Source organism: Sarcophilus harrisii, chromosome 4 (genome assembly GCF_902635505.1).
Source record: "Sarcophilus harrisii chromosome 4, mSarHar1.11, whole genome shotgun sequence".
NCBI lineage: Eukaryota > Metazoa > Chordata > Mammalia > Dasyuromorphia > Dasyuridae > Sarcophilus > Sarcophilus harrisii.
In genome coordinates this window covers 252,187,642-252,214,678 of record NC_045429.1, presented here as the reverse complement: position 1 = coordinate 252,214,678, position 27,037 = coordinate 252,187,642, and the positions used below count along the sequence as shown (strand labels likewise).

Genomic DNA, 27,037 nt, shown 5'->3' with positions numbered 1-27,037 from the left:
TTTGTGGCAAAATCAACATCAGAAGAATCTATCAAATATAGCACAGAAGAGTTTCCACATTCCCCAATGGAGGAAGTATCAATTACCATTATAAGAGAGTACAATGTAATGAGCTTACAGGCAGGTAGGTTTAGGTTTAATCACTACCTCTTATATATCAGCTACGTGACAAAGACAAAATCATTTCATTTCTCTCCATGCCCCAAATAATTGTCTAAAATAATAAATTATAAAGGAATTGCTAATCTGCCTTGGGGGATAGTTTCCACACTGATGAGATAAATTATATGTCCAGACTAAAAAAAAAGAAAAACATTTTATACACACATATACATTTATGTGTATATATACATATGTGCATTCACACATGCATGTATGATGTAACTGGTAGTTATAAAGCACTTTGTTTGCATAGAGCTTTATACATGTTCATCTTATTTGATCCTCATAATAATCCTAAGAGGTTACATCATCCCCATTTTACAGATGTGGAAACTGAAACTGATACACATTGGGTAGCTTGCCCATGGTCACAGTATTTTTAAATGTGTGGGACACGCTTCAAACTTAGATCTTCCTGATTCCCAGTCCAGGGTTCTATCCAGTGTACTAACTAGCTGTGGTATTAATCAAATGAAGAGAAATTTGGATAGAGAAAGGTGAGATTATATTAGATGTATACCTCAAGGATTCCAAAAGGGTTTCAAAAGTAACCCTGGACCATGAAGATCAATATCCTTAATAGCTTTCACTGAATTTTGGTGAATAAAAATAAATTATCACCTGGCAGTCAATAATTATGATGAGACTTTGGAGATAGCTGTTTTTATGACAAAAGATGCATAGTTATATATGCTCATATATGAAGTGAAATGAAAGGCTTTAGTGGAGAGTCACTAAGCTTAAATGCTGAAATCTCCTAATTCAAAAGTATAGCGTATACATTGTACAAAACAAGATTATTTTGAGATAATGCCTGCCCTTCTGAAACTTCTTCATATTTATTATCTCTATCTTTAATATCTATAGGTATCTATTTTATATTTACATATTTGACTATTTGATGGATTTGCCTATATAACAATAGAATGTAAGCACCTTAAAGGAAAAAACTATTTCATCTCTGTGTTTGTATTCACAGAACTTTGAATGAATAGTAGGTTTCTGATAAATGCTTGTTGAATGAATAGTAATGTTAATAAAATTTTATATATTAGTCAATTATATTCTGAGTCTGAATTAAGTATTTTAACTAGAATTATTTAGCAAATGTTCAAAATTGAAGCAATGACTTATTAAGTTAAAATGGCAAGTTAGTATTCTTTATCTAGTTATTGACAGTTAATAAAGAATCCAATTACCTAGCCAATGATCAACTAGTAATATGAAGCAAGGTAAATTAATTTGAGATGGATTATTAAGCTGACATATTCTCCTACTTACATTAGCACTGATGCCTTCACCACCTTCTGGTACCTTGGGAAATGCATCATAGAGTGATGACACATATGTTATCACTGACTTTTCATCAGGTGAGGAGACGTCAACATCTAAGTGGCAAAAGGAATTCGTTATTTCACCATGCTGATTGACTAAGTTGGATCAAACTTTTATAATAGGTAAGATGTAGCAGAGACAAAATAACCACTCACCTTCAGGGTCAAGAAGTCTTATGACACCAATTTTTTCTGCTACATAAAAAGCATGTTCTAAATTTGCAAGGTTGCTTTGAACAGCAACGGTATTCATGTCTATCAGGTCCGGCCTAGAAAGGAAAAAACATAAAACACATTATACTTATTATGCTCTGCTTCAGACTATAAAATACACACACAGAGACACACATTTGTGTGAGGAAATTGCATTAAAATTGTCTTTGTAAAGCTAATGGGAATTTATAGTATCTTGAATAATTTCATTTTTCTGTGGAAAGTGGGGAGAGTTGACACAACACAGAAATTTGTATTTATATAACAATAAAAAAATTAAATCTTCACAGACTTAGCTCATATTTTCATAAATATAGTCTGTTGCTTACCCAAAGTTATACATGTATGAAAAGGCATTTTAAGTCATTATTTGATATCTATCAACAGTCATTTATTAAGAAACTATTATATGTTGGGCCTTGTGCCACGTGTTAAGGGTACAAATACAAAAAGCAAGATGGTTTCTGCCCTCAACAAGCTTACATTTTAGTAGAAGACAATCTGTAAGGGGATATATTGACCAGGAAGGGGTGTTTTGGTCAAATAAATCACATGGATGGTGAGCAGAGTCCTTGAACATTTGATTTGCAACCTTTCCAAAAATGGTTAGTGTTCATTTGATTTAACTATTGCCCCCAGAGCATAGAGTAGGAAGCAACGCCTGAATGCAGAGTGGCAGGTCTCAGAAGTGAGAGACAGGATGAATGTTCGTTGATCAGAAATCATTGTCCATTAATCTCTTTAATATGAACTCTCCACTGCAGCTAAAACTCTCATCACTGTTTCTTAACCAGTACTAGGTGCTTATTTTGAATACCATTGATCATACTATTCTTTCCATCCAGATTACTCTTCATCTCAGTCCTATTCCTACCCATCCTGAAGTGTATCACTTAAATTTCCTATCCTCTATGAAGCTTTTTCTATTGCCATTCTTCACTAAACTCAACAGCATTCATGGCTTATGAAATACTTCTCGGTATGTCAATACATGTTACTTTGCATGTTATTCCCAATAAAATTAAAAGTCCCTAGAACAGAAAGATTTTCTCATAGTTATTGTTTTTGTTTCTTCCTGATCAAAATAGCAGCAAATAAAATGTTTTTAATGTGGGAAAAAAAATATTTACTTGGGTATGGGAGAACTATACCCTGTATAGATCTATGTGTATCATGAATTCATTTAGGTATGCTTGTTACTTTGTTTGCCCTTGAGGCAAGTCCACAAACAGTTTATTGTCCAAGAACATAAAGTATATGCCTTTTTTTATTATTTGTTTTGGGAAGGAGGAGGGCATTTATCTCTGGTCCACCACCTGGTCTACCATTCCTTTTTAAACTAATAATCCTAAATTCTATTTCTTCTAATCTACTGAATGATTGCAAATGCTATTAATACTCTCTAAATCTGTCACCCTAGGGGAAAGTACTGGCCACCCTATTTATATGGCCTAGTTATGGTTTGACATACAAGCACTCTCTCTCTGAACCTCAGATTCCTGAATTATAAAATGGCAATAATATTTGTACTATTTATCTCACAAGTTTTCAAAAATATCACCATAAAATATGAGAAATTTTACCAATCTTGTATCCCTTACACTGGCAATTCTTATGTCAAACTAAATATCTTCCCAAAATATCACTTATTATTTCACATGAAACGACTAGATAGAGAAGAAACTTATTTCAAGATTATATTGCAGGGACCTAAGCAAATTTGTGTTATAATCTAGACAGGAATAAATATTCAAAGCTTTTTGTGTAAAATATGGTACTGGTTCCATAAAATCCACACTTTCTGGTGAAACATGGATCAGAAATACTCAGCCTGACAATTTTTTGAACAAGAAAGGGCAAGTTGTTTTATAAACCCTGCCATTACCAAAGAAAAGCAAACACTGAGTAATTCCAGTTACTGAAGAATAAAGTTTTCAACCAAGGAAAGAAAGAAAAACTTTCTTCTAAATGACAGCATGGTTTTAGCACAAAAGCAGTTTATATCTCATCTCTCATAAATCAAAATTAGAATGACATTTTAATATAATGAAATAGAAAATACATCACCTAAATAGAATCTATTTTTTTCTTAATTATTTTTCGTTGTTTCTTCTTTTAAAGTATCCTGAATAATATGAGAAAATAAACTTGGAAAACTGAAAGGGGGAGGGGGAGATTCTTAAAGTGTGTAGGGGGGGTGGGAGGAGAAGATAGCAATATAGAGTTTCCAAAATACTTTTTTTCTTCCTATTTCTCCATTGATTTTCAACATTTCAGTTTGGGGGCCATGACTTGGATCAACTATTTTTTCTTTTATTTAGTTCCAATGAGATAGAATCATAAAATCTTAGAGTTGGAAGAAACATTGAATGTGTTTTAGTCCAAACCCTGATATGGGGAAAACAAGGGCAGGCAGTTGGGAGGTGTTGTTAAACAAAACTAATGCCCATTAGGAGAAGCTGACTTCCCCCAAGTCATAACAGGTAATAAGCAGTAGAGCTAGGAACTCAAAAAGTCCCCTAGGAAGAGATCATTGGAGTTAAAAAGTTGAAGCACATATATTTAAATTACATCGCTGTTATGTGCCATTTGTGTAATGTTGGGAAAGTGCCTTCCTTTTTTCTGGGCTTCAGTTTTCTTATATATAAAATGAAGTTTTGTATCTAATACATAAATAAAATCATACTAGATAATCTCAAAGATCTCTTCCACCTAAAAATCTATGAAATGATGATCCTATATCACCAACAGAGACTAGCATTTTCTTTCTCATTACAAAGTAATTTAGGGAAGAGGAGGGAAAAAACATCATCTGGGAAGGTTGTAAAGTAAAGGTTTCTAAGGGAGGTGAAAAGTAAGGGAAGAGAAAGTCTGTGAGACACTTTATCCTCAAGGGTCTTCAAACTATAGCCCGCGGGCCAGATGCAGCAGCTGAGGACGTTTATCCCCCTCACCCAGGGCTATGAAGTTTCTTTATTTAAAGGCCCACAAAACAAAGTTTTTGTTTTTACTATAGTCTGGCCCTCCAACAGTCAAAGGGACAGTGAACTGGCCCCCAATTTAAAAAGTTTGAGGACCCCTGCTTTAAGTGTTTATAAAAACACAACACCATTTAACCAATAGGGAATGGCTAAATAGAGTATATCTTATGAATGTAATGGAATGTTATTATGCCATAAGAAACTATTTTCTCATGATAATTTCTCACTGGAAAAACTATTTCCCAGAAAAACCTGGGAAGAATTGTATGAACTGATTTAAATTGAAGTAAACAAAGCCAGGGTAATATTTTATACAATAACAGCAAAGTAATAATGAAAAATTCTGAAGATTTATCTCTAATCAACAGTATGACTAATCTTGAATCTAGAGGATCTCTGATAGAGAATATTTCTCACTGCCTGACAGGGTAGAAATAGAATCAATAAACAGAATAAAACCTATTTTGTTGACATAGTCAATATGAAAAGAATTTATTTTGGTTGACAAATTTGTTCTGCACATTTGTAACAAAAGTTTTATTTTTCTTTCTCAATTTAGGATGGGGTGGAGGAAGGATAGAGAAAAAAATAAATGCTTGCTAATTTTTTAAATTGATTTAAAACTAGAGGCAACTAGATGGCACAGTAGATAGAACACTGGTCCTGCAGTCAGGAAAACCTGAGTTCAAATCTTCAGACACTTAACAATAACTAGCTAGGCAACCTCAGACAAATCACTTAACTCAAAATGCCTTGCAAAAAAAAATTAATTTAAAACAAAAAAAAAAAATGGGAATGATCTGTTGAGCCATGGGAAAAGTTATTAATCCACATAAAATATTTCATACATAAAAATATAAAATTTTGTCAGTTATTAGTCAGACCAAAAGCATTCTTTATTTATAATCATTTTAGACTGATTAATCACTGACAAAAATAAGAAAACCAAATATAAAGATTGCAACAGTCGCAGACAAAATATATAGGAGTCAGTAGTGATATATGAGTCATTAAAAAAAAGTAGAAAGAGAGAGAATAATATCACAAAAAGAATATAAGAATTAGTTTGGGTTAAGTTTTATATTTCAGTCTTGCTGGAATACAATGTTTGTAAATAAGTATAATGTGGAATAGGTTTGAAAACATAGGTTAGAGTCATTTTCTATGACTGATGTATCTCCAATGACAGACGGATGCCCTTATGACTACTAAACTTTAAAGACCAGTGAACTTGTATTGTCCAACCTTTATACCATTCTTACCCAAACCAACAAACATATAGTAAAAATGCCTGTCTTCAAGGGATAGGCTGTTCCATTGTTCCCACCTGCCTAATTGCCTTCAGGACTCTTTTTTCTTCTGACTTCACTGCTGACCTCAGCAGTTTGCTGCTTAACAGTCAGTTTAGACAAAGGGGTCCTCAAACTTTTTAAATAGGGGGTCAGTTCACTGTCCCTCAGACTGTTGGAGGGCCAGACTATAGTAAAAACAAAAACCTTTGTGGGCCTTTAAATAAAGAAACTTCATAGCCCTGGGTGAGGGGGATAATCCGTCCTCAGCTGCCACATCTGGCCTGCGGGCCTAGTTTGAGGACCCCTGGTAGAGCTTTAAATCTCTCACACTGCTACCAATACCATAATGGCCATGACTTCTGGTCTTTGCCTGTCTTCCAACCATTTCTTTCCACTATTGTTCTCTCTTCTTTCTTCTCTCTCCGGAATCTTTTTAATTCTTGCCTTTTGGCAGGGATTTTTTTTTTTTTAATAGACATTGCCAATCCACACAAAAGCATTTATTTTAGTCAACAAATACACCAATCAGAGTAATCAAATATAATCTTTAGCTCATGGATTTCTGGATTCTCAGGAAAAGCTTCTTTGCTGGCAAAGAAGTCTTGTACCAAAACTCTCCATCAAGAGCAGTCCTAAACATCTAAAGTTGGCAGAAAGTTCATCTCTGGCTCACGCAGGTTTCATAGTAATTGGTTTTTCTCACTGTCTCCATAGATGGCACAGCTATACTATCTTCTGAAAAGTTAAATTTCTTATCTTTAATTCAAGAGAGATAATCACCACCTCCACCATAACAGCAATAAATACTATCATTTATACAGGTCTAACATTTGCAAAGCATTGAACATACATTTTCTTACTTGAATACTTACATTACTTGTTTTCTAAAAATGGATTAAATGTATATATTATAAACAAAAGCTAAGAAACTCTTACCGATGTTTTGATATAAAAAGAGAAAGAACAGTCATGTATTACTTGAAGTTTTCCATTCAGTGTCATGACAAGGATTCAACAAAAGTTATAAATTCCCAACAGTTTACTGATTCCAGATATTCAAGTGAATTAGTAGACTTATCAGGCTTTTGATGCAACTGGATCTCTGCCCTTAAAAGTCATACACAAACATCCCAAACTAACACACAGACAAATCTGGCTAAACATTCTTTTTCCAAAGAAGATGCCTGTGGAATAACCACACCCAAATGAGGTACTCAGCTTCCCAGTGCATAAATATTTCACTAAACATAGTAGAGCATATATTACTAGAAATTATAAATATGTTAGAAAATTGCACAGGATTTGGGGAAAATGTATAATTTATCAATGAAAGGATGGAGTTATGTACTCCATTTAGATGGGATCAAGGATACAGTGGACTTTACAAAAACACATAGGTCATAAATTCAGAAATGGAAAGGACACTACAAATTAACTGGCCCAAAATTATCATTTTACATTTGTCCAAAAAGGACAAATAAGTGACACAAACCTGAGATTTAAACTCAGTTCTTTTGACTTAATTCAACTTTCTCCATTTACTAGATGTCTGACTGGGTAAATCATTTAACCTCTTTCAGCCTCAGTTTCCTTTTCTTTAAAAGGGAAAAATAATAGTACCTACCTCATAGAGTAACTGGGAGGTTCATATGTAAATTAAAATGCACAGCACTTTGAAAATCATTATTAATTATGATTATTATTATTCTATAATATTTTTATATTATTATAATAATACTCCAATTCCTTCATCTTATAAATGAGTCAATAGACCTACAGAAGTTAAGCAAATTACCAAAGATATTAAGTAGTAGAACTTGTATTCAAATTTAGGAAGAGAGGGTAGTGGGAAGGAGGGGAAAATTTGGAACACAAGGTTTTGCAATGTTGAAAAATTACCCATGAATATGTTTTGTAAATAAAAAGCTTTAATAAAAAAGATTTAGGAATTGATGGCAGCCCATCCTTAAAAATGTGACAGCTATACTAGCCTAACAAGACAAAAGGGTTACCACTACCCATATTAACAGGAACCATTTAGGAAGCAATTCATTTCTACCACTTTGTTTTTCCCAGTTTGGACCATGATCCTAATTTAATCCCCTTGTCAATTAGTTTTGTTCCCACTGTTTTGGTTGAATCAGTGATCAGTCTACTTCCTAGCTTATCTCTAATTAGATTCTCAGCCAGGCACCAAGATCACTAAGTTCAGGTGTTCAAGTATTTCTGAATAAGGTCAGGCAGGCAAAAGTAGTTATTTGGTATTAAGCACTATACTAAGCACTAGGGACATTAACAAAAATTCCTGGACTCAAGGAGCTCACATTCTAATGGGGAGACAAGATGAAAAAATAGCTAAGAATTTAAAAATATATACAGAATAGATAGTAATCTCAGAAAAAAAGAAGTGATAGAACACTGGGTAAATCCTTCTGCAGGATGTAAAATCTGAGCTGTTTGGAAAAAATCCAAGAAAGCTAAAAGGAAGAGATAAGAAGGGAGAATATTCCAAGGTGTGTATGAGGAAGGTGGGGTGGGAGGGGGTGGCACCAGTCAGTACAAAGACCCAGCTTCAGAAACTGGAGAAATACATGTGAGGAACAGGTCACAGGCTAGTGAAAGTGAATCACATAATGTGCGGAAGACAATAAAGGACTTTAGTTCTTTTGACTCTTAGAAGAGTTTTATGAGCACCCTATAGTTTTAATCAGCAATCCCACCTATGGTTAATGGCTTCCACCTTCTGCTAACGCCAAGAAATCCTACAGAATGGCAACACCCTCATTTTGTCGGAACTGGCTTGGTAAGATCCAGTCCCTAGACTCCAGATTATGGTAGAAAAACAATGAAAGATTTTCAACAGGGTCAAAGTGCCTAAAAAAAGAACAGGATTTTTTTAGCAACATCTTTTGGAACAAGATTACATGGTGAAAGAACATGTGCTAGTTAAGAGACTAGAGATACAAAGACAGACACTAAGATTGATAACCAAATCTTGCCCATGAAATTTCACAATGGAAGTTGAAAAAATAATAAATAGATATGTCACAGAAACAATACTGATCCAAAGGTCCATAAGCCAGAAGTCAGATAATGGAAGATAATTCAGTTTCTTGTTTATATCAACAACTCTGCCCAGAGGGAAGTATTAGAAATATAGGAGAGATTTTTGCCTAAGAGCTTTAGACAAGAGACTAACAATGTTATCCATAGTGACTTAACAAATCAACAAGCTTATATTAAGCACTGTGCCAGGTACTAAACTAAGTGCTGGGAATACAAAATGAAACAGAAAGAAAAATAGTCTTTGCCCTGAAGAAGCTTACATTCTAATGGAGGAAGACAACCCATAAAAGGAAGTTGAAAAGGAGAGAAAGATGCTGGAGGAAATATGGCTGGTTTGGGCACCTCCTTAAAATGGAAGTTCCCGGAAGAAATAGCTAATCATTAGATGACAGCAAAGGGGCAGCTGAAACATTAAAATTAAGCAACGAATTTTGCCTAAAGTTGAGAAGTGGAGAGTCTGAAAATGCAAACCTATAGAATGGTCAGTAAATATTATTAATGCAACTATATTCAAGGAAAATGAATGGTTGAGACAGGTAGTATCTGGCTTTAAGTAACTCCATAAATACTGGACCTCTATGCTTCTCACTCCTTCCTAAGCTCCTCCAGCTCAGGGGATGTTTTTGTTGTTGTTGTTGTTTTTATATCCCTAAGCATCTAGTACAATTCTTCACACATAGCAAGCTTTTAATGAATGTTTGTTAACTTAGATCGCAATTATCTTAAATTAGCTTAAATTCTTCTTACCTAATTAAAATGAGAGCCAAGAAGTCATGCATTGGGGGAAAGAACTAAAGCGAAATAAGGCAGAGTAATAAATAAGATCCAGAATATTGTACTAAGGGCCCTGAATGGCATTGAGATATTTTACATCTTTAAATAATGAGGAAGCACTAAAAATTTGTGAGCATAGAAGTGACATCATCTGACTTGTATATTCGGAAGGTTATTTCTGAAACTGTAGGAAGCCACTAAGTGGAGCAGTGCATAGAGTACGGAGTCTGGAAAAGTATCTGGTTCTCAAGAAGATCTGAGTTCAAATTCAACCTTAAACATGCACTAGCTGTGTGATACTGAGCACTTAATTTCTATGTGCCTCAACAACTTTCCAGAGTTGATGTGAGGATCAAATGAGAGAATATTTCTAAAGTACTCAATATTTTGTCTGGTACATAGTAGGTTCTTTTTAAGTGGTAGCTGTTGTTATTATTATTATTATTACTAAAAGGGTAGACAAACCAATTTTGAGACAATTAAATTACTCCAGGCAAGAAATAACAAAGGTTTGGGAAAGTGGCAGTAATAAGAGATAAAAGAAAGACACAAGAAATAGGCTGGTGGCTCAAAAGGACTTAGCAAGAAACTGGCTACAATGGTTAAGAAAAAGAATAAGATTTCAGTGACTGTAAGGCTGGCAATCTCCTAAAAAATAGGGAAGGTAAACAACTGGACAGGATTCTTTAGAAGATTCTAAGTCCAGTTTTGAACCTGCAGAATTTCAGGTGCCAACAGGATATGGAAACAGAAACATAGAGCAAACAATTGAAAAATGGGAAATAAGAAATCAGAAACAGACATACAGACATAGAAGTAGTCTGCTAAGGTGAACAAGGAGGCCATGAGATCAAATACAACTATCAAGGAAGAATTTGTAAAGGGAGAAGAAAAACAAAGGAAAGAAAAAATAAGGACAGAATTTTGGATAACACCTATATAAAGATGCAGGGTATATTAACACGAAGATGGGGAATAACTACACGTGATTCAGGATGAATAGTCAGTAAAGAAAAGTGGTGTGGCAGTTAAGTGGTGCAGTTGGACAGAGCATCATCCCTGCAGTCAGGTGGATCTGAGTTCAAAATCTGACCTCAGACACTTAACACTTCCTAGCTGTGTGACCCTGGGTAGTCACTTAACCCCAATTGCCTCAGCAAAAAGATGGAGGAAGGGAGAAAGGAAGGGAGGAAGGAAGGGAGGGAGAGAAGAAGGGAGGGAGGGAGGGAAGGAGGAAAGGAAGGAAGGAAGGAAGGGAGGGAGGGAGGGAGGGAAGGAAGGAAGGAAGGAAGGGAGGGAGGGAAGGAGGAAGGAAGGAAGGAAGGAAGGAAGGAAGGAAGGAAGGAAGGAAGGAAGGAAGGAAGGAAGGGAGGGAAGGAGGGAGGAATAGTATGATATTATGATAGTATGATAGGACATAGTATGATATTTGAAACACATTAAATTTTCTTTTTTGTAATTTACTCTTATTTTTTTAATTGATTTACTCCTTTTTTAAAAAGAATAATCTTTAACAGATTTTAAAAACTCAATAGGAGAAAAAACTAAGCAGCAAGTTAGATATAGTTCAAATAAGCATAGAAAAATCCAAGTCCAAAAAATGATCAGGGAAAGTTATCTGATTAGAATGCAGAAATTAAGACAAATCAGGAAAAGAACATGAACAAAAGCAGGAGCAAGAATCAGCATGCCTTATATAAGTGTTATATTCTCCTCTGCAGAATGTAAGATCCTAGAGGGCAACTTATCGTTGTATCTATTATATAATGAGTACCTAACCTAATAAAATCTTATTGAGGAGAAGGATTCTGGGAAGAAAGCAGAGTAAGTGAGAAAATTCCAAGCTCTCCATATTTCCTGCACAAACAAGACAAAATTGCTCTTCCAGGGAAACATATTAGGGTGAAAAATGAGTAAGATACCGGATAGAACAAGTGTCTTCCAGGGACAATCTGAGAAAACATAAAGACAGACCCCAGGACCAAGATTACCTCCCAGTAACCTCTGCAGAAACAGCAAGTGGGAGTCCTGAAGCTAGCTGGGTTCTGAGGTATCCTCAATCTGAACTACAGAAATTTTCACATCCTGTAGAAGAAAGCAAGGGGAGTTGGGAATCTAAATCTGGGAAAACTGAGGGAACCTCTGATGATTACCCGAAGAGAAGGAACTAACACAGCCAGTGAGTGCAGAACTAGTAGACTGGGAAGCTGCTAGATATGGACACTTGTGGAAGGATAGAACCTTTGTTTTAGGATTCCATGTCAGAGAGAACGGAAGTGAAGCCAAAAGATGATTCCCACACCCTATTATTAGAGGAAATTTTGTATTTCTAGATGCTTACTTACTTGAATAAAATAAAGAGAAGATCAGTGAATTGGGCTTGCAACTAAAAAAGCTAGAAAAAGAATAAATTATAAATCTCTAATCAAATACCAAACTTGAAATTCTAAAAATAAAAGGAGAGATTAACAAAACTGAAAGTAAAAAAAACTATTGAATTAATAAATAAAACTAAGAGCTGGTTTATGAAAAAAACCAACAAAATAGATAAACCTTTAGTAAATTTGATTAGAAAAAGGAAAATCAAATTGTTAGTCTCAAATATGAAAAAAGAGAACTTTCCACCAATGAAGAGGAAATTAGAACAATATCAGGAGTTACTTTGCCTAATTTTATGCCAATAAATTTGATAATTTAAGTGAAATGGAGGAATACTTACAAAAATATAGATTGCCCAGATTAACCAGAAAAGAAAATACATTACTTAAATAGTCCCATTTTAGAAAAAGAAATAGAATAAGCTATTAATCAACTCCTTAAGAAAAATTCCCAAGACCAAATGGATTTACATGTGAATTCTACCAAACATTTAAAGAACAATTACCTCCAATACTATAAAAACTATTTGAAAAAAATTGGGAATGAAGGCCTCCTACCAAATTCCTTTTATGACACAGATATGGAACTGATACCTAAACCAGGTAGGATGAAAACAGAGAAAGAAAATTATAGATCAATCTCCCTAATGAATATTAATGCAAAAATCTAAAATAAAATATTAGCAAAGAGATTACAGAAAGTCATCCCCAGAATAATATACCATGACCAAGTAGGATTTATACCAGGAATGCAGGGCTGGTTCAATATTAGGAAAACTATTAGCCTAATTGACTATATCAACAAATTAACAAAAATCATATGATTATCTCAATAGATGCAGAAAAAGCATTTGATAGAATCCAGCATATATTTTTATTAAAAACACTAAAGAGTACAGGAAAAAAAATGGATTTTTCCTTAAAATAGTCAGTAGCATCTATTTAAAACCATCAGTAAGCATCATATGTAATGAGGATAAACTAGAGCCATTACCATTAAGATCAGAGGTAAAACAAGGTTACCCATTATCACCATTACTATTCAATATTGTATTAGAAATGCTAGCTTTGGCAATAAGAGAAAAAAAGAGATCAAAGGAATTAGAATAGGTAATGAGGAAACAAATTATCACTTTTTGCAGATGATATGATGGTATACTTAGAGAACCCTAGAGAATCAACTAAAAAACTATTAGAAATGATTCACAACTTCATCAAAAATTATCAAATTGTGTATATCCTTTGACCCAGCAGTGTTTCAATTAGGCTTATATCCCAAAGAGATTTTATAGAAGGGAAAGGGACCTGTATGTCCAAAACTCTTTGTGGCAGCCCTCTTTGTAGTAGCAAGAAACTGGAAACTGAATGAATGCCCATCAATTGGAGAGTGGCTGAATAAATTGTGGTATATGAATGTATTGGAATATTATTGTTCTGTTAAAAATGATCAGCAGGATGATTTCAGAAAGGCCTGGAGAGACTTACATGAACTGATGCTAAGTGAAAGGAGCAGAACCAGGAGATCATTATATACAGCAACTAGAAGACTATTCAATGATCAGTTTTGATGGATGTGGCTCTTTTCAACAATGAGATGATTCAAACCAGTTCCAATTGTTCAGTGATGAAAAGAGCCATATACACTCAGAGAGAGGCCTGTGGGAACTGAGCATTCTCACTCTTTCTGTTGTTGTTTGCTTGCATTTTATTTTCCTTCTCAGGTTCTTTTTCTTTCTAGATCTGATTTTTCTTGTGCAGCAAGATGACTATATAAATATGTATACATATATTGGATTTAACATATATTTTAACATATTTAATATATATATTAGACTGCTTGTCATCTAGGGGAAGGAGGGAAAATTTGGAAAAGAAAGTTTTGAAAAGGTCAGTGTTGAAAAATTAGTCATGCAAATGTTTTGGAAATAAAAAGCTTTAATTAAAAAGAAAAAAGAAAAATAACAGATCTGGAGAACAGATCAAAAAGAAAAAACATAAAAATAATTGGATTCAAAGTAGACCCAAAAAAGAATCTTGACACAATAGTACAAGAAAAAAATTCAAGAAATTTGTCCTGAAATGATAAAACAAGAGAGGAAAGTAGATATAGAAAAAACAGACAGGATATAGATATAGAAAAACAGACAGGAACATTATTGCTAAATTTCAAAAACTATATCAAAGAGAAAATTTTATATGAAATAAAGAAAAAATTCAAAAATGCTAGAAATAAAAATTAGAATTGTACAGTATTTATCATAGGGTACATTAAAAGACCACAGGTCCTGGAATATAACATGACAATCAAAAGAACTAGGCTTTTGTCCAAAAATATTATATCCAGCAATATTAAGTATAATATTGAACAAAAAAATGGACATTCAACGAACAATTCTCAGATTTTTAGGAGTTTGTTTCAAACTAACCTGAACTAAAGAAAATTTAACATATAGGAGCCAACATCAAAGACTAATTTCTAGGGACCCAACAAGGACAAACTATGTTTTATAAGTGGAAATATAAGTTATATATCTAAGATAACCGTTAGTAATTAAAAGAAAGGAAAAATAAAAAAGATTGAGGCAGAGCTAAGTATTATCTAACTCTAAAAAGCAAAACTGTCCAGGAAAAAGCTTAAAAAAAAAAAAGTAATCATGCTAAAGGAATGAGATGCAGAGGAAGAACTGACACAGAAGGAGGAGATGTGGTAGCTCTGAAAACCTACTCATATCAGAAATAGGTGAAACAAACTATATACATATATATGTGTGTATATACATATACACACACGCATATATATATATATATATATATATATATATATATATATATATGCCTAGAAGAGCATAGCACCTTCCAAAATCTATAAAGAAATAAGGAAAAAAGAATAGGATAAGTGGGATACAGAAGGGTGTGTAGATTTATAACACTGAATCAAGGTGTGTGAATTATTGGGAAAAGGACAAAGAGGGAAAGGAAGAGAGAGGGAAGAAGATAAGGGAAATACTCCTGGGTTGGGTAAGATTAAGTAATAACAAGGCAAGTTAATGAGTAGAAGAGTTAGCAGAAATAGGAAATAAGACAAACACAATAACAATAATCAGAAGAAGAATTTACTTTTAAAAAAAATGTAGGGCCAGTATTCATTAATCTCAAAGTCAATGATTCAATCAAGAGAGAAATCTATATTATGTATTAGTTATTTGTTTTAGTTACATGTCAAAGAGTGTGGATATAGATATATATATGTGTGTACATGCCTTTCTTTTTCATATATAGATATAGATATAGATATCTATATATATGAAAGGAGGGTGATCCTAGAGAGGACAAGGTATAGAAAAATTCTGAATCAGTAGTAGAGCTAGGAGAGAAGTTAGTATGGGGAAGAGGAAAGGAATAATATTTTATTAGCAACTTCTATGTACCAGGTACTGTTCTAAGTGTTTCTTGTCAAATATTGTTTCATTTGAGCTTCACAATAATCCCGTGAGGTAATTGTTATTATTATTCCCATTTTACAGTTAAGGAAACTGAGGCAAACAAATTAAGTGAAGGGCCCAAAGTTAAACAGCTAGTAAATGCCCAAGGCTGAATTTAAGCTTAGGTTTTCTTGACTTTAGATCCAGTGTATATCCACTATACCACCAGGATGGCCTGAGTTCTTCATGAAAAAGGATTCCAAGATCCTATAAAGAACAATCATATTCAATACTATTAATAAAATTTAATTGTGTTCCTATAGTTACATCGCAAACAACTCTGGCTCACATTGATTATACAACAGTTCCCAGGCCAAGCCCCCCCTGGTCATGTGATAGCTTGCCTAAAACCTAGAAAATAAAGACTTCAGGGGGATGTGATATGATGATTGTTTTCATATTTTTAAAGGTGTATCAACTAAAAGATCGATTATTCTTCTTCTTGGTGGCAAAGGGCAGAATAAGATCCCATGACTGAAACTCTCAAGGGAACACATTTCAGCTCAATATAAGAAAAAATTTTCTAAAAACCTGATTCCAAATAAAATGAATTGCCTTGGGAAATAAAAAATTCCCCATTACTTAAGGTCTTCAACCACTGACAAAAATAGTCACACTGAAAAAGGTAGCTCTTTCAGAAGACAGGAATTTTCTCAGGATTTCTACTTAGAGACCTTAAGTTATCCTAATTGTGACAACTGAATACATTTTAACAAAATATCATTTCTTTTCAAAAAAAAAAAGTCTATAATTAAATATGGACTCTCCCTCTTTCCTAGTCATCTCCCTCATTAGTTTGAATTACCTACATTTTTACAGCATGCAGAAAGGATTCTGCCCAGGTGGGCATCTGGAACTCTAAAAGGGGGTGTTAAAGGAAGGAACTGTGACTACAAAGACAATACAGGTATTGCAGGAAAGAGACAGCCCAAGAAAATGACATGATTGCAAAATGACTCACCTGAGAAGCCACATGTACATAAAGCTAGTCAAACAGAATTACAAATAAAGCCTGAAACCTTTCTGTAGCAAAAAGAAAAGTACAAAAAGAAATATTTTTCAAAATAAAAGTACCAATTGTGTTTCACAGAAAGTCTCTGAACTTCAAAAGAACTTTTAGGGCTTTGCAACAAGAAATTCCTCCAAAGTACACCTCAGATGCCTTGTAATAGCATTAGTTACCATAACAACATTCAAATACATGCCTCAGACTGAATACTCTGACTTCTATTAGATTCAAACATGTTCAGGCTTAGCAAGCTGGTGAGATATTTAAGGAGGGGAAAAAAAAGTACCATTCCCAAAGCAGCAAATATGTTTTCCCCAACAAATGAAGAGGAACATAGGGAAAATGAACCAATTCTTGCGTCAGTGGATAGATACATTCCTGTTATGCTCATATTTGGGCATACTGTGGTACTAACTCAAAGATACTAACTCAAAATTCCTAGGAAGCTCTGTGTATGTGTGTGTGTGTGTGTGTCTGTCTGTCTGTGTTTATATGAATGTGTATGTAAAGGAATAAGAAGGAAATCCTCACAAAATTATTTAATAATCAACAGATAAATAGAAATTCCAGAAATAAAGAAGGGGAAAAGTAACAGAAGTTCTAAATACAGTTATCTGTTACAAAGATACATAGAAAAAGGGATTTAATAGCCAGAGTATTTCACAGATTCAGAACTTTAGATGTTACAACAGCTTTTTCTAGGACCTAAATTCTTAATCTTTTTATTTCAGGTCCCTGATGAATTTATAGGCTCAAGGATGTAAGTACCCTCTCCAGTGGCACAGACAGGTTACAACCCATTTATACTGTCTTGTCCTTTATCTTTCTGTTCATGGCCTCTTATAATTCTTCACAGGGTATTCATCCAATATATTCTGACTATCAGGCAGGCCCATCTGTCCTTTATACTCCTTTCCCTCTTCAATTAGCGAAGATGAAAAAATTTGTTTCCTCCTCTCTCCTCTCTCCTCTCTCCTCTCTCCTCTCTCCTCTCTCCTCTCTCCTCTCTCCTCTCTCTCTCTCTCTTCTCAACTGAATTCCAGGACAGAACTGATCTGACTGAGCCTTGAGGACCATGGCCCAGATCCCTATTAACTACTGCTTTAACCATAAATAAAGGGACAAAGAATCAATATCTACCCACCACAGAAATTCTGCTCTTCCTCCCCACACACTCCCAACTATAGTTTCAGACCTTTGCTTCAAGGAGAAGTTCAGAATCTTTATAAATAATACAGAATTTTCTGATTGCAATCTAACCCACCTTCCTCCTCCAAATTAATTATAGGTCCTATTCATTGTTTATTGATTATCTGTTATCAGTACAAAATATATGTGCTGAAGGGATTATAATCTTGCCATCCAAGTGAATATTATAATTTGTAAAGTGGGTATTCTTCAGCCATTTGGTTTTTCCTTTGTGAATAGTTAACCCATTCTTTTGTATTGTCACAGATCTTATTTTGGAGGTTTAGCCATATCTCGGGGCTTCATGAAAACAAAATACTGTTATCTGCAAACAGGCAACCTGGAGAACTTCACTGAAGGGCCCCAGTGTAATTATTTGATAAACTAGACAAACAGTTCATTAAATGACTTTTAATGACTTGCGTTAAAATGTATAAAAGGAAATATGAAAGTTGTCCAAAAGTCCATGAGAAAGACCTGCACTAAGCAAAGAAAATGGGCTTAATTAAAAATTACAGAGAAAGCAAACATATAACATTTTTTAATAGTTAAATAGAAACCATCAACTGTTTGATCTCGTTTGCAATTCTGCCTTCTTAAGATAAGTAATCTATTATTCTGTATACTAAAGGAGGAGGGAAGTCATCAAATAGGTAATGTCAGATGTTAAGGTGAGAAGTTTGCTTAACCACAGTGTTTCTTTTCCATGAAATATCAAAGCACATACCTAACTGATGATGGTCTGGTGGCATCATCTTTTACATGAAAAAGGTGGCATTATTATTATTACTCTTTTTTTAATGACGACACTGTTGTGAGATTCATTTTCATTATTTAGTCATTTTTCCTCATTTTCCCAAAAGGTATCTTTAGACTGGTAGTACTTAACAACTCCTCTCCCCCCCCCCCCAAAAAAAAGATTGGAACAAAAATCAGGTATTGTGAAGAACAAAACAAAGCCACAAAACACGTAGGAGGAAAAAAAGAGAAAAATGTGAGAATAAATTCCTGAAGTTTAAACTTTTGGAATTGAGGCAAAATGCTTAAAGTCATAAAGGATTCAGCTACCAAAAAGGATATTTTATTCATATGATAAAAGGTTAAAAGCATGTGCCAAAAAGCAAATGTTGTAAGAAAATTACTAAAGGAACACTGCAAAGTTGTCATGACTAGAGACAATCAAACAAGCTGAGGCAGACCTTGTCCCCACACTATTCCTAATCAACTGTTCCACTCACTAGCTCATATATTAGAATCCGAGTATGTTTAGTATATCTCTTTTGGACTGCTATAATCAACTAATGTTATATTCTTGAGTTTTTTGAATACTGATAAAAATCAATCAACATCCTATTTAATTAAATTAAGCAACTTGGAGCACCTATGCTAATCACAAAGGATATAAAAATAAAAGTGCCCTCAAATAGTTTACATTCCAAACAAGTATCTTCCTAATACCTGTACAAGCTTTTAAAATACCTTATCAAATCCATGAACTTAGCCAATCCAGTTAATATTCACAAATCAATACATTTTCTTTAAACTGCACATTTAGGGACAAAATCAAGATGGAAGAGTGATAGGATTCTGTGCAGTGGGATGCCATGTCTATATACCTTTCTAGACAGATCTAGAAAATGGACAAGACTAATTCCTAATGGAAAAATATGAAAAAAAAAAGTTAAAAATGAATCTTTTGCCCAATCCTAGGTCAGCATAAGGAACCAAATAAAGAGAATTGTGTAGGCACTGGGGATAAGTCAGGCCGGAAACATATCAGATGAAATATTTCAGCACCTAAGAGATTATGAACCAGATTGAAAGGAGTTTTCATAATGAAGCATCCCCATAACCAGATGGAGGCACTAAAACAAGGTTAGGTGCCACCTAAAAGCTTTGTTACCCCTATTCAATCCCAAATCATAGATCCAGAGTGGATTGAGGAGACTTGTGCAGAAAAACAGTATCCCCAGATAGGGAGGTCCTGGGTTGTATATGGAGAAAGGAAGGTGATTAGAAGTTAGCAGAAGCAAGAGTAGCATGATTTTGGCTCAGAACATAGGGGAAACAGATTCTTTCCAGAATCTAGCCCAACCTGCAGAGGAATAACCAAAGCAAGAATATCAGACCAAAAGGGGATAAGACTATTTTGGGAATACCAAAAGGCTGTAGGTTCTCAGCCTATTACTGAGATTCTAGAACAGAGAGAAATAGAAAGAATAATTCAGAACTTCCAGGTCAAAGAAATAATACCAGAAGCAGCCAGGAAGAAAGATATCAAATGTTGAGCATAGTCAGAATTATATACTATTTACCAGCTATCGCTATAACTGAATAAAGAGCTTTGAATATGATATTCTAAAAGGCAAAAAAGATGGGCTTATAGTAAAGAACAATTTACCTAGCAAAACTAAGCATAATGCTATTAGGGAGAAAAAAAATAGATCTTTAATGAAATAGGAAAAACAAGCATTCCTAAAGAAAAAACTAGGGAGGAAAAAAAAAAAAAAAAACTAGAGCTGTAGAAAAACTTTTAAGTTCAAATACCAGAGTGAAGAGAAATATAAAAAAGTAAACATGAATGAACAATGATAAAGGAGTAAACAAGGATCAATTGCTGACATTCTAACATGAGGAGATAATACACTCATCCCCTCTGATCCCAATCATCAGAGTTCATAGGAGTCTAATTAGACAAGGCATAAGAGTGGGAACACAAAAAGCAGAAAAATCACAGAATCTCAAAGATAAAAAGGATTTCAGTTGTCATCTAGATCAACCTCTATTTTAAAAAAGAATGACTAATAATTACAAAAATAATTATTGTTGTATATAATGGTTTGACATTTCCAAAACTGCTCTTTTTGCAAAAAACCTGTGATAGTTACTATTAGTATTATCATTATTTTAAAGATGACTTGCACATGACAACTAACACAGGACCTGAACTCATTTTTCCCAAGACAAAGCCAGTACTTTTTTTCATTATACCCCTAAGTCTCTCAGAGACAAATTGGTCTAGATGACCTTTAAAACCTCTTCCAATTTTGGACTATCATTTAGTAAAATATCTATCCAGTCTCTGGTTGAAGACTTTCAATGATGGTGACTATTTTCTGAGGAACCTCAGAAAATTTGGGAGTAGCTTTAACTGATAATAAGCTTGGTTTGATTTTTCCCACCAAGGTAAAATCTGTCATACTTTTGAGATTGAGCAGAACAAGGCTGATCCCTCTCCAAAACTTCAATACTTGAAGATAACTATGCCATGTCCTCTCACCTTCAAATTTCTCTTCTCTAAATTAAACATCTCTCAGTCCTTCAATTTAAGCTTGCATGAATGGTCTTCAGTCTTCACAATCATGGTTATGTAATCATTTGTCTTTTAAAAAAGATAGTACACAGAACAGAACCTAATATTTGTCAATTATTGTTAACTGCTATCAGTTATCCCTAAATCTTTAAGGGTGGGTAGAGTGTCACCAGAGTGGAAACAGGAAAATACTTTAATAATTTTCAAAAAAGGGAAGTTTTCAAGCTATACACTGTAAGCACTATTTCTTATTTAAATCTTGAAAAATAACATACTCACAAGCTAAATATAAAAGATAAGGTGACTTTAAAAAACAAAAGAGAACAAAATCAGATATCTCTTAAAACTACGCTAGGTCAAATAGGAGTATCCTTCCTAATCTCTATGCATCTTTGACACTGTTGATCACCACCTCTTCCTGGATATTCTCTCCATTCTAAGTTTTTGTGACACTGCTGTTTCCTAGTTCCTCCTCCTACCTAGAAGACCTCTCCTTCATACTCTCATTTGCTGGATTCTCCATCCATGTCAAAATATATTAGTGATTTCATCTGATTCCACAGATTCAGCAGATGATTCCCCAATTTATATATTCAGTCCCAATCTTTCTCCTCATACTCCAGCCCATATCATCACCTACCATTTGGATATCTCATCTGGAAGTCCCATAAGTACCTCAAACTTAATAAATCTAAACAAGAACACATTATTCTCTCCAAATCTTCCCCCTTTCTAACTCTCTCTCATTACTGTTGAAAATACCACCATCCTGGGGCAGCTAGATGGTGTAGTGGATACAGCACCAGCCCTGAAGTCAGGAGGACCTGAGTTCAAATCCAACCTCAGACATTTAACACTTCCTAGCTGTATGAGCCTGTGTAACCCCAATTGCCTCAGTGGGGGAAAAAAAATGAAAGAAAGAAAATACCACCACAATTACTTTAGTGCTATTCTTAACTTTTCATTCACATGCACTCCACCTTGTCAAGTCTTTTAATTCCATATTTCTTTGTATTCCTAGCATTTAGCATAGTTCTCAGCAGATAATAAGTACTTTAAATGCTTGGTAACTAGTTGATAAGGAATAAATATGATCATAAGTCATACTGATGCGGGTGAACCTGTAAAAAAACTGTGTCCCCTTTTGATCTGTAAAATTAACACTCTGAAATTGTATATCCGTTGATCTGTAAAGAAGGGAGATCGAGTCTCAGGCCCTCCCCAGACAAGTTAAGTGGCATCATTGCCTTAGAAAAGGCAAGTCACTCTCCCCCCAACCTTGGTATCTGGATCCTCTTCAGGAAGTCTTCAAAGTGATTTCCATTCAATTGGAGATCTGGGCCTGAGGACTTTGGCTTTCTTTTCCATTTCAAACCTGAGCATCAGATTTCCTATGAAAGAGCAATTTTAAACTCATTTCTTTGCAGAATGCCCAAAGCAGGACTATGTCTCATCCCTTGCTATAGTTGCCTGTCGGGATTCCTACCTGCTGTGAAGACATTCTCTTTTCAGTGCTAAACCCCATTTCCCTAATAGGAGTTTGCCTCTCAGAAGTCAGTCTTCCTAAAGCTGATTTCTCATCCAACAATAAATTTCCCTTTTTGCCACTTAAAACTTCTCAGGTTCATGTCTTTCCCGAAGGATCCCACAACTTTCTGACTATCACTAGAACACCAACAATACAGTACATTAAATGTGACTATACTGAATTAGAATTTTCAAAGATTGGATTAGGGGAAAAACAGCCTCAAATACTTCTCAAAAAAGTCTAATGTTCAAAATATACAGTAACAAATCCATTCCCCAAACATATATGATTAACTGATATGAACAGTTTTCAAAAGAAGAATCTGAAGCTATAAATGACCAAATGAAAACATGCTTCAGATCATTAACAGTATGAGAAATACAAATTGAAAAAAACTCGAGTTTTTGCCTCATATCCCACAATTAAAAAAAGATAAAAAAATATAGATACAATCATTGTTTCAAGGGCTTTGAAAAGACAGGGACATTGAAGAACTTTGAAGAAAATTGTGAAGTCAGCAAATCCTTCTGGATTTTAAAGTGGAAGTAAGAAATAAATATTGCTGTAAACTGTCCAAATCCTCCACTTCAAAAATCTCACAACTGGAAATAATACTAATCTGGAACATATCAAAATATTCATAGCAGCATTCTTTGTAGTAGTAGTAAAGAACCAGAATCAGGTGTCTTAGTTTTTAATCCTGCTTCTGACACTTACATGATCAAGGACAACTCATTTACTTTCTACAGGGCCCAATTTATTCATCACCTGGATGTCAGCCTAGATAGCCTAAGTCCCCTCAAATGCTAGCTCTAAGATATTATAATTTATTTACAAAATCATTCATTAATTCAATCAATATTTATTATGCAATTGCTAGAATTTAGACACTATAAGGGATACAGAAAGATCTGTGATTTCATTTGGTATGGGTATGTCTTGTCTTCCATAATTCTTCATCCTATCTATAATTTCTGTCTGTCCATGATTATGGTAAAAAATAAATCTTCCTGTTCTGTCCATGATTTATGGTAAAACATAAATCTTCCATAGATTATCCATTCAGTACCCTAGAAGCTTTTTATTCTTTTAACAATCCATGGTATCAACATGCCATTTGATTTGTCCTTTCATTCTCACTACGTAATTAACTCATATCCTTTTCTGGAAATTCAATAATGTATTTTAAAGTCACCTCTTTCAAGAAAATCATCACTGGCAAAGTAGAGAAACCAGCTCATGCCAACTATGTGTATCCACTACCCTTTGGATTGCTTTTATTTTTAATCTTTCTGAGATGACTGAGTTCTATAAACCCACTAAGAAAGCCATTAAGAAAATACTGTGTTAAAATGAGGGCTTTTCACACTAGCAAGAATTTTGGAAAAGTCTGTGGTATTTCCCCAGTGTAATCTGACTTAGCTTTACCTCCTATTCAGTTCTAATACTAGTTTAATATTAAAGGCTTTGTTGAAGGTATCTACCAATAATTTTTTTTTTTTCTGAGTTCATATAGTGATCTGAGGGGAAATATATTTTTACCAATATTTCTTCCTGGTAAATGACCAGATCAATCTCTTTTGAAGTGTCTACCTAGTCCTTATCTTCTCAGAAATATTCATACAAATCCAAGACTGCTCTGAAGGATTTATGGTGGAAAATGCCATTCACACCCAGACAAAGAATTGATTGTGTTTGAATAGAGATGAAAGCATTTTTTTTTTCACTTTATTTTTTTAGGGTTTTTTTTTTTTTGGTGGAGACAGGGCAAATGTTTTCTTTTGCAATGTGACTTTTATGGAAATGTTTTGCAAAACTTCACATAAGCCTTCTGAGTAGAGAAGGGGGGAGGGAGGAAAGGAGAGAATCTAGAACTCAAAGTTTTTAAAACAAATGTTAAAAATTAATTTGCACTTAACTAGGAAAAAAGTAAAATATTAAAGAAAAATAAGTTAAATACTACATACACTTCTAGCATATGCTAAAAAATATGCTATGTTATAATAATATCTTCAAGATCTATTTATAATCCAACAACTCACCCTCATATTCCCAAACCTTCACTCTCCCTATTATTAAAACCCAAATAACTTGGGTTGTCAACTTTTAGTGTCTAATTTCCTTTTGAATAGGACTGATGGGGTTAAGTTTTCTTAGTCTACTAGGCCTAAATCACATGATTCCTATTCCCAGAGAAGGAAGATCAGGCCTTGGGACTCAGGTTGTAGGAAGTCACATGATCTCTAGACCTAAAGATCAGACCCTAAATCAGTGACAGGAAGTTATAGGAAGTGACATGACCCATAGGAAGCAGACAACATTGGCAACCATTGGTCATTTCATGTCTCCCAATCTAGTCCTTTTTCTACTATACTTGCTTTTAACATTTAACCATTTAACCTTCATCATTTGCATTTTAAGGATTCATTCTTTTTTCTTTCCTTTTTAAAAATTTTTAATAATAATTTTTAATTTTCAAAATATATGCAAGATAGTTTTCAAAATTTACCTTTGCAAAATCCTGTTTCAAGTTTTTCTCCCTTCATTCCTCCCATCCCCTTCCCCTAGAAAGCAAACAATCTAATATATGTTAAACATGTAAAATTCTTTGATACAGATTTCCACATTTAGCATGCCATGCAAGAAAAATCATATCAAAAAGGGGGAAAAAAATTTTAAAAAACAAGCAAACAACAACCAAAAAACCCACAAATACTATGTTGTGATCCACATACAGTTCCCACAGTCCTCTCTTTGGATGCAGATGGCTCTCTACCACAAGTCCATTGGAACTGGCCTAAATCACCTCATTGTTGAAAAGAGCGAAGTCCATCAGAGTTGATCATCACATAATTTTATTGCCACTATGTACAATGTTCTCTTGGTTCTACTCACTTCATTTAGCATCAGTCCATGTAAGTCTCTCCAGTCCTTTCTGAAATCATCCTGTTGATCATTTCTTATATTCCATACTCAGCCATTCCCCAAGTGTTGGGCATCCACTCAGTTTCCAGTTTTAAGGATTCATTTTTAATGATTTTTCCCTCAAAATATAAATATCACTAAAACCAAATCTTATTTTATATCTCACAAAAACTGAAACCACAAATTGTCATTTTTTAAAGCACTAACTCAATTCTCAGACAAAATAGCTGAACTCAATGAATTTGAACAAAACTACATAAACTAAAACCAGGATTAATCCCCATTTACTACCATCCTGTATAATTCTCTATTCATAACAAGATCTAATTACTTGTATGTACACAGGCATACAAGTGACACAGTTTTATTTACGCCAACATTAGGTAAGAATATTCATTTTTTCTTTTTTGCTTTTGTAGACATATCTTTTAAATATGTATGATTCAATTTTTAAAAAGAAAAATGGTGTCTGACTATAAATTGAAATTATTGTGAAACTGATTTTGGGGGTACTTTAATTTTTTCATGATTTATATATCACATATGCTTGTCTTCTCTCAATGCCCCAGTAACCATTCCCAGTGTCAGCTCCTCTATACACTTATGCACCCAAAATATACACTTGGTGCTAGAGTCTTACCACAGAATTGTCTCAGAAAGAAATAGGTTACATAATGAATCACCCAGGCCACTTCCTGCAGGAACAATGTGAGTCCATAAGGGCCTCCTCCCCAGAATTACATCAGCCCAAAGTGAAGTATGACTAAATCAAAGTATGTGACTGAATCACATGGCTGTAGGTTATACAAACTTATCCTGGATGACTAAGATTGCATCTGTGCATTCTATCCTCCTCAAACACAGCATCTGTGAAAAGTTAATATTGTGAGGGGGAAAAAATATGAAAGCCCAATTAGATTTCAGCTCAGAATAATAATGAACCCATAAATGACACCCAACTATGTACTTAGATCATTGCAGGGTGAAGAGAGAAGGCAGAATCTGGTACTTTAATTAGAAAAATTCAAATAACATCTCCCAAACTTGTTTCTATTCTCCCCCACTCCCAAAAGTGACATTTTAAGGAGGCAATATATCTGAACAAGCTTAGAGTGGGACTATGGATTAAAACACAACATATCATAGTAATTAATCCCAACTTAACAAATAAACAGGGAAAACTACGGAGCAAAGCAAGTAGAAACTAGTAATTAGGAATTCTTTTTGAAAATACCACCACCACCTCTCTCTACCCAGCATATCAACACGTTTCCTTTATTCCCATTCTGTTACATGAGGTTCTCACCATTGTTATTGCAATTCCTGGCATTTTTGCTTTTTTTTTTGGCCCCCAGGAACATATTCATTCATGTCCATGCCTGATCAGGCAGA

The 27,037-nt window shown here is 34.3% G+C and overlaps 1 protein-coding gene across 1 annotated transcript in view; it reads right to left on the bottom strand.

The window, feature by feature from the left end:
- DST (dystonin) overlaps positions 1-27,037 on the bottom strand; it is a 575,913-nt gene that overhangs the window by 217,424 nt on the left and 331,452 nt on the right. Inside the window, 2 exon segments of the mRNA XM_031964703.1 lie at positions 1,444-1,550; positions 1,653-1,765. Coding sequence (XP_031820563.1) covers positions 1,444-1,550; positions 1,653-1,765 — 220 coding nt within the window.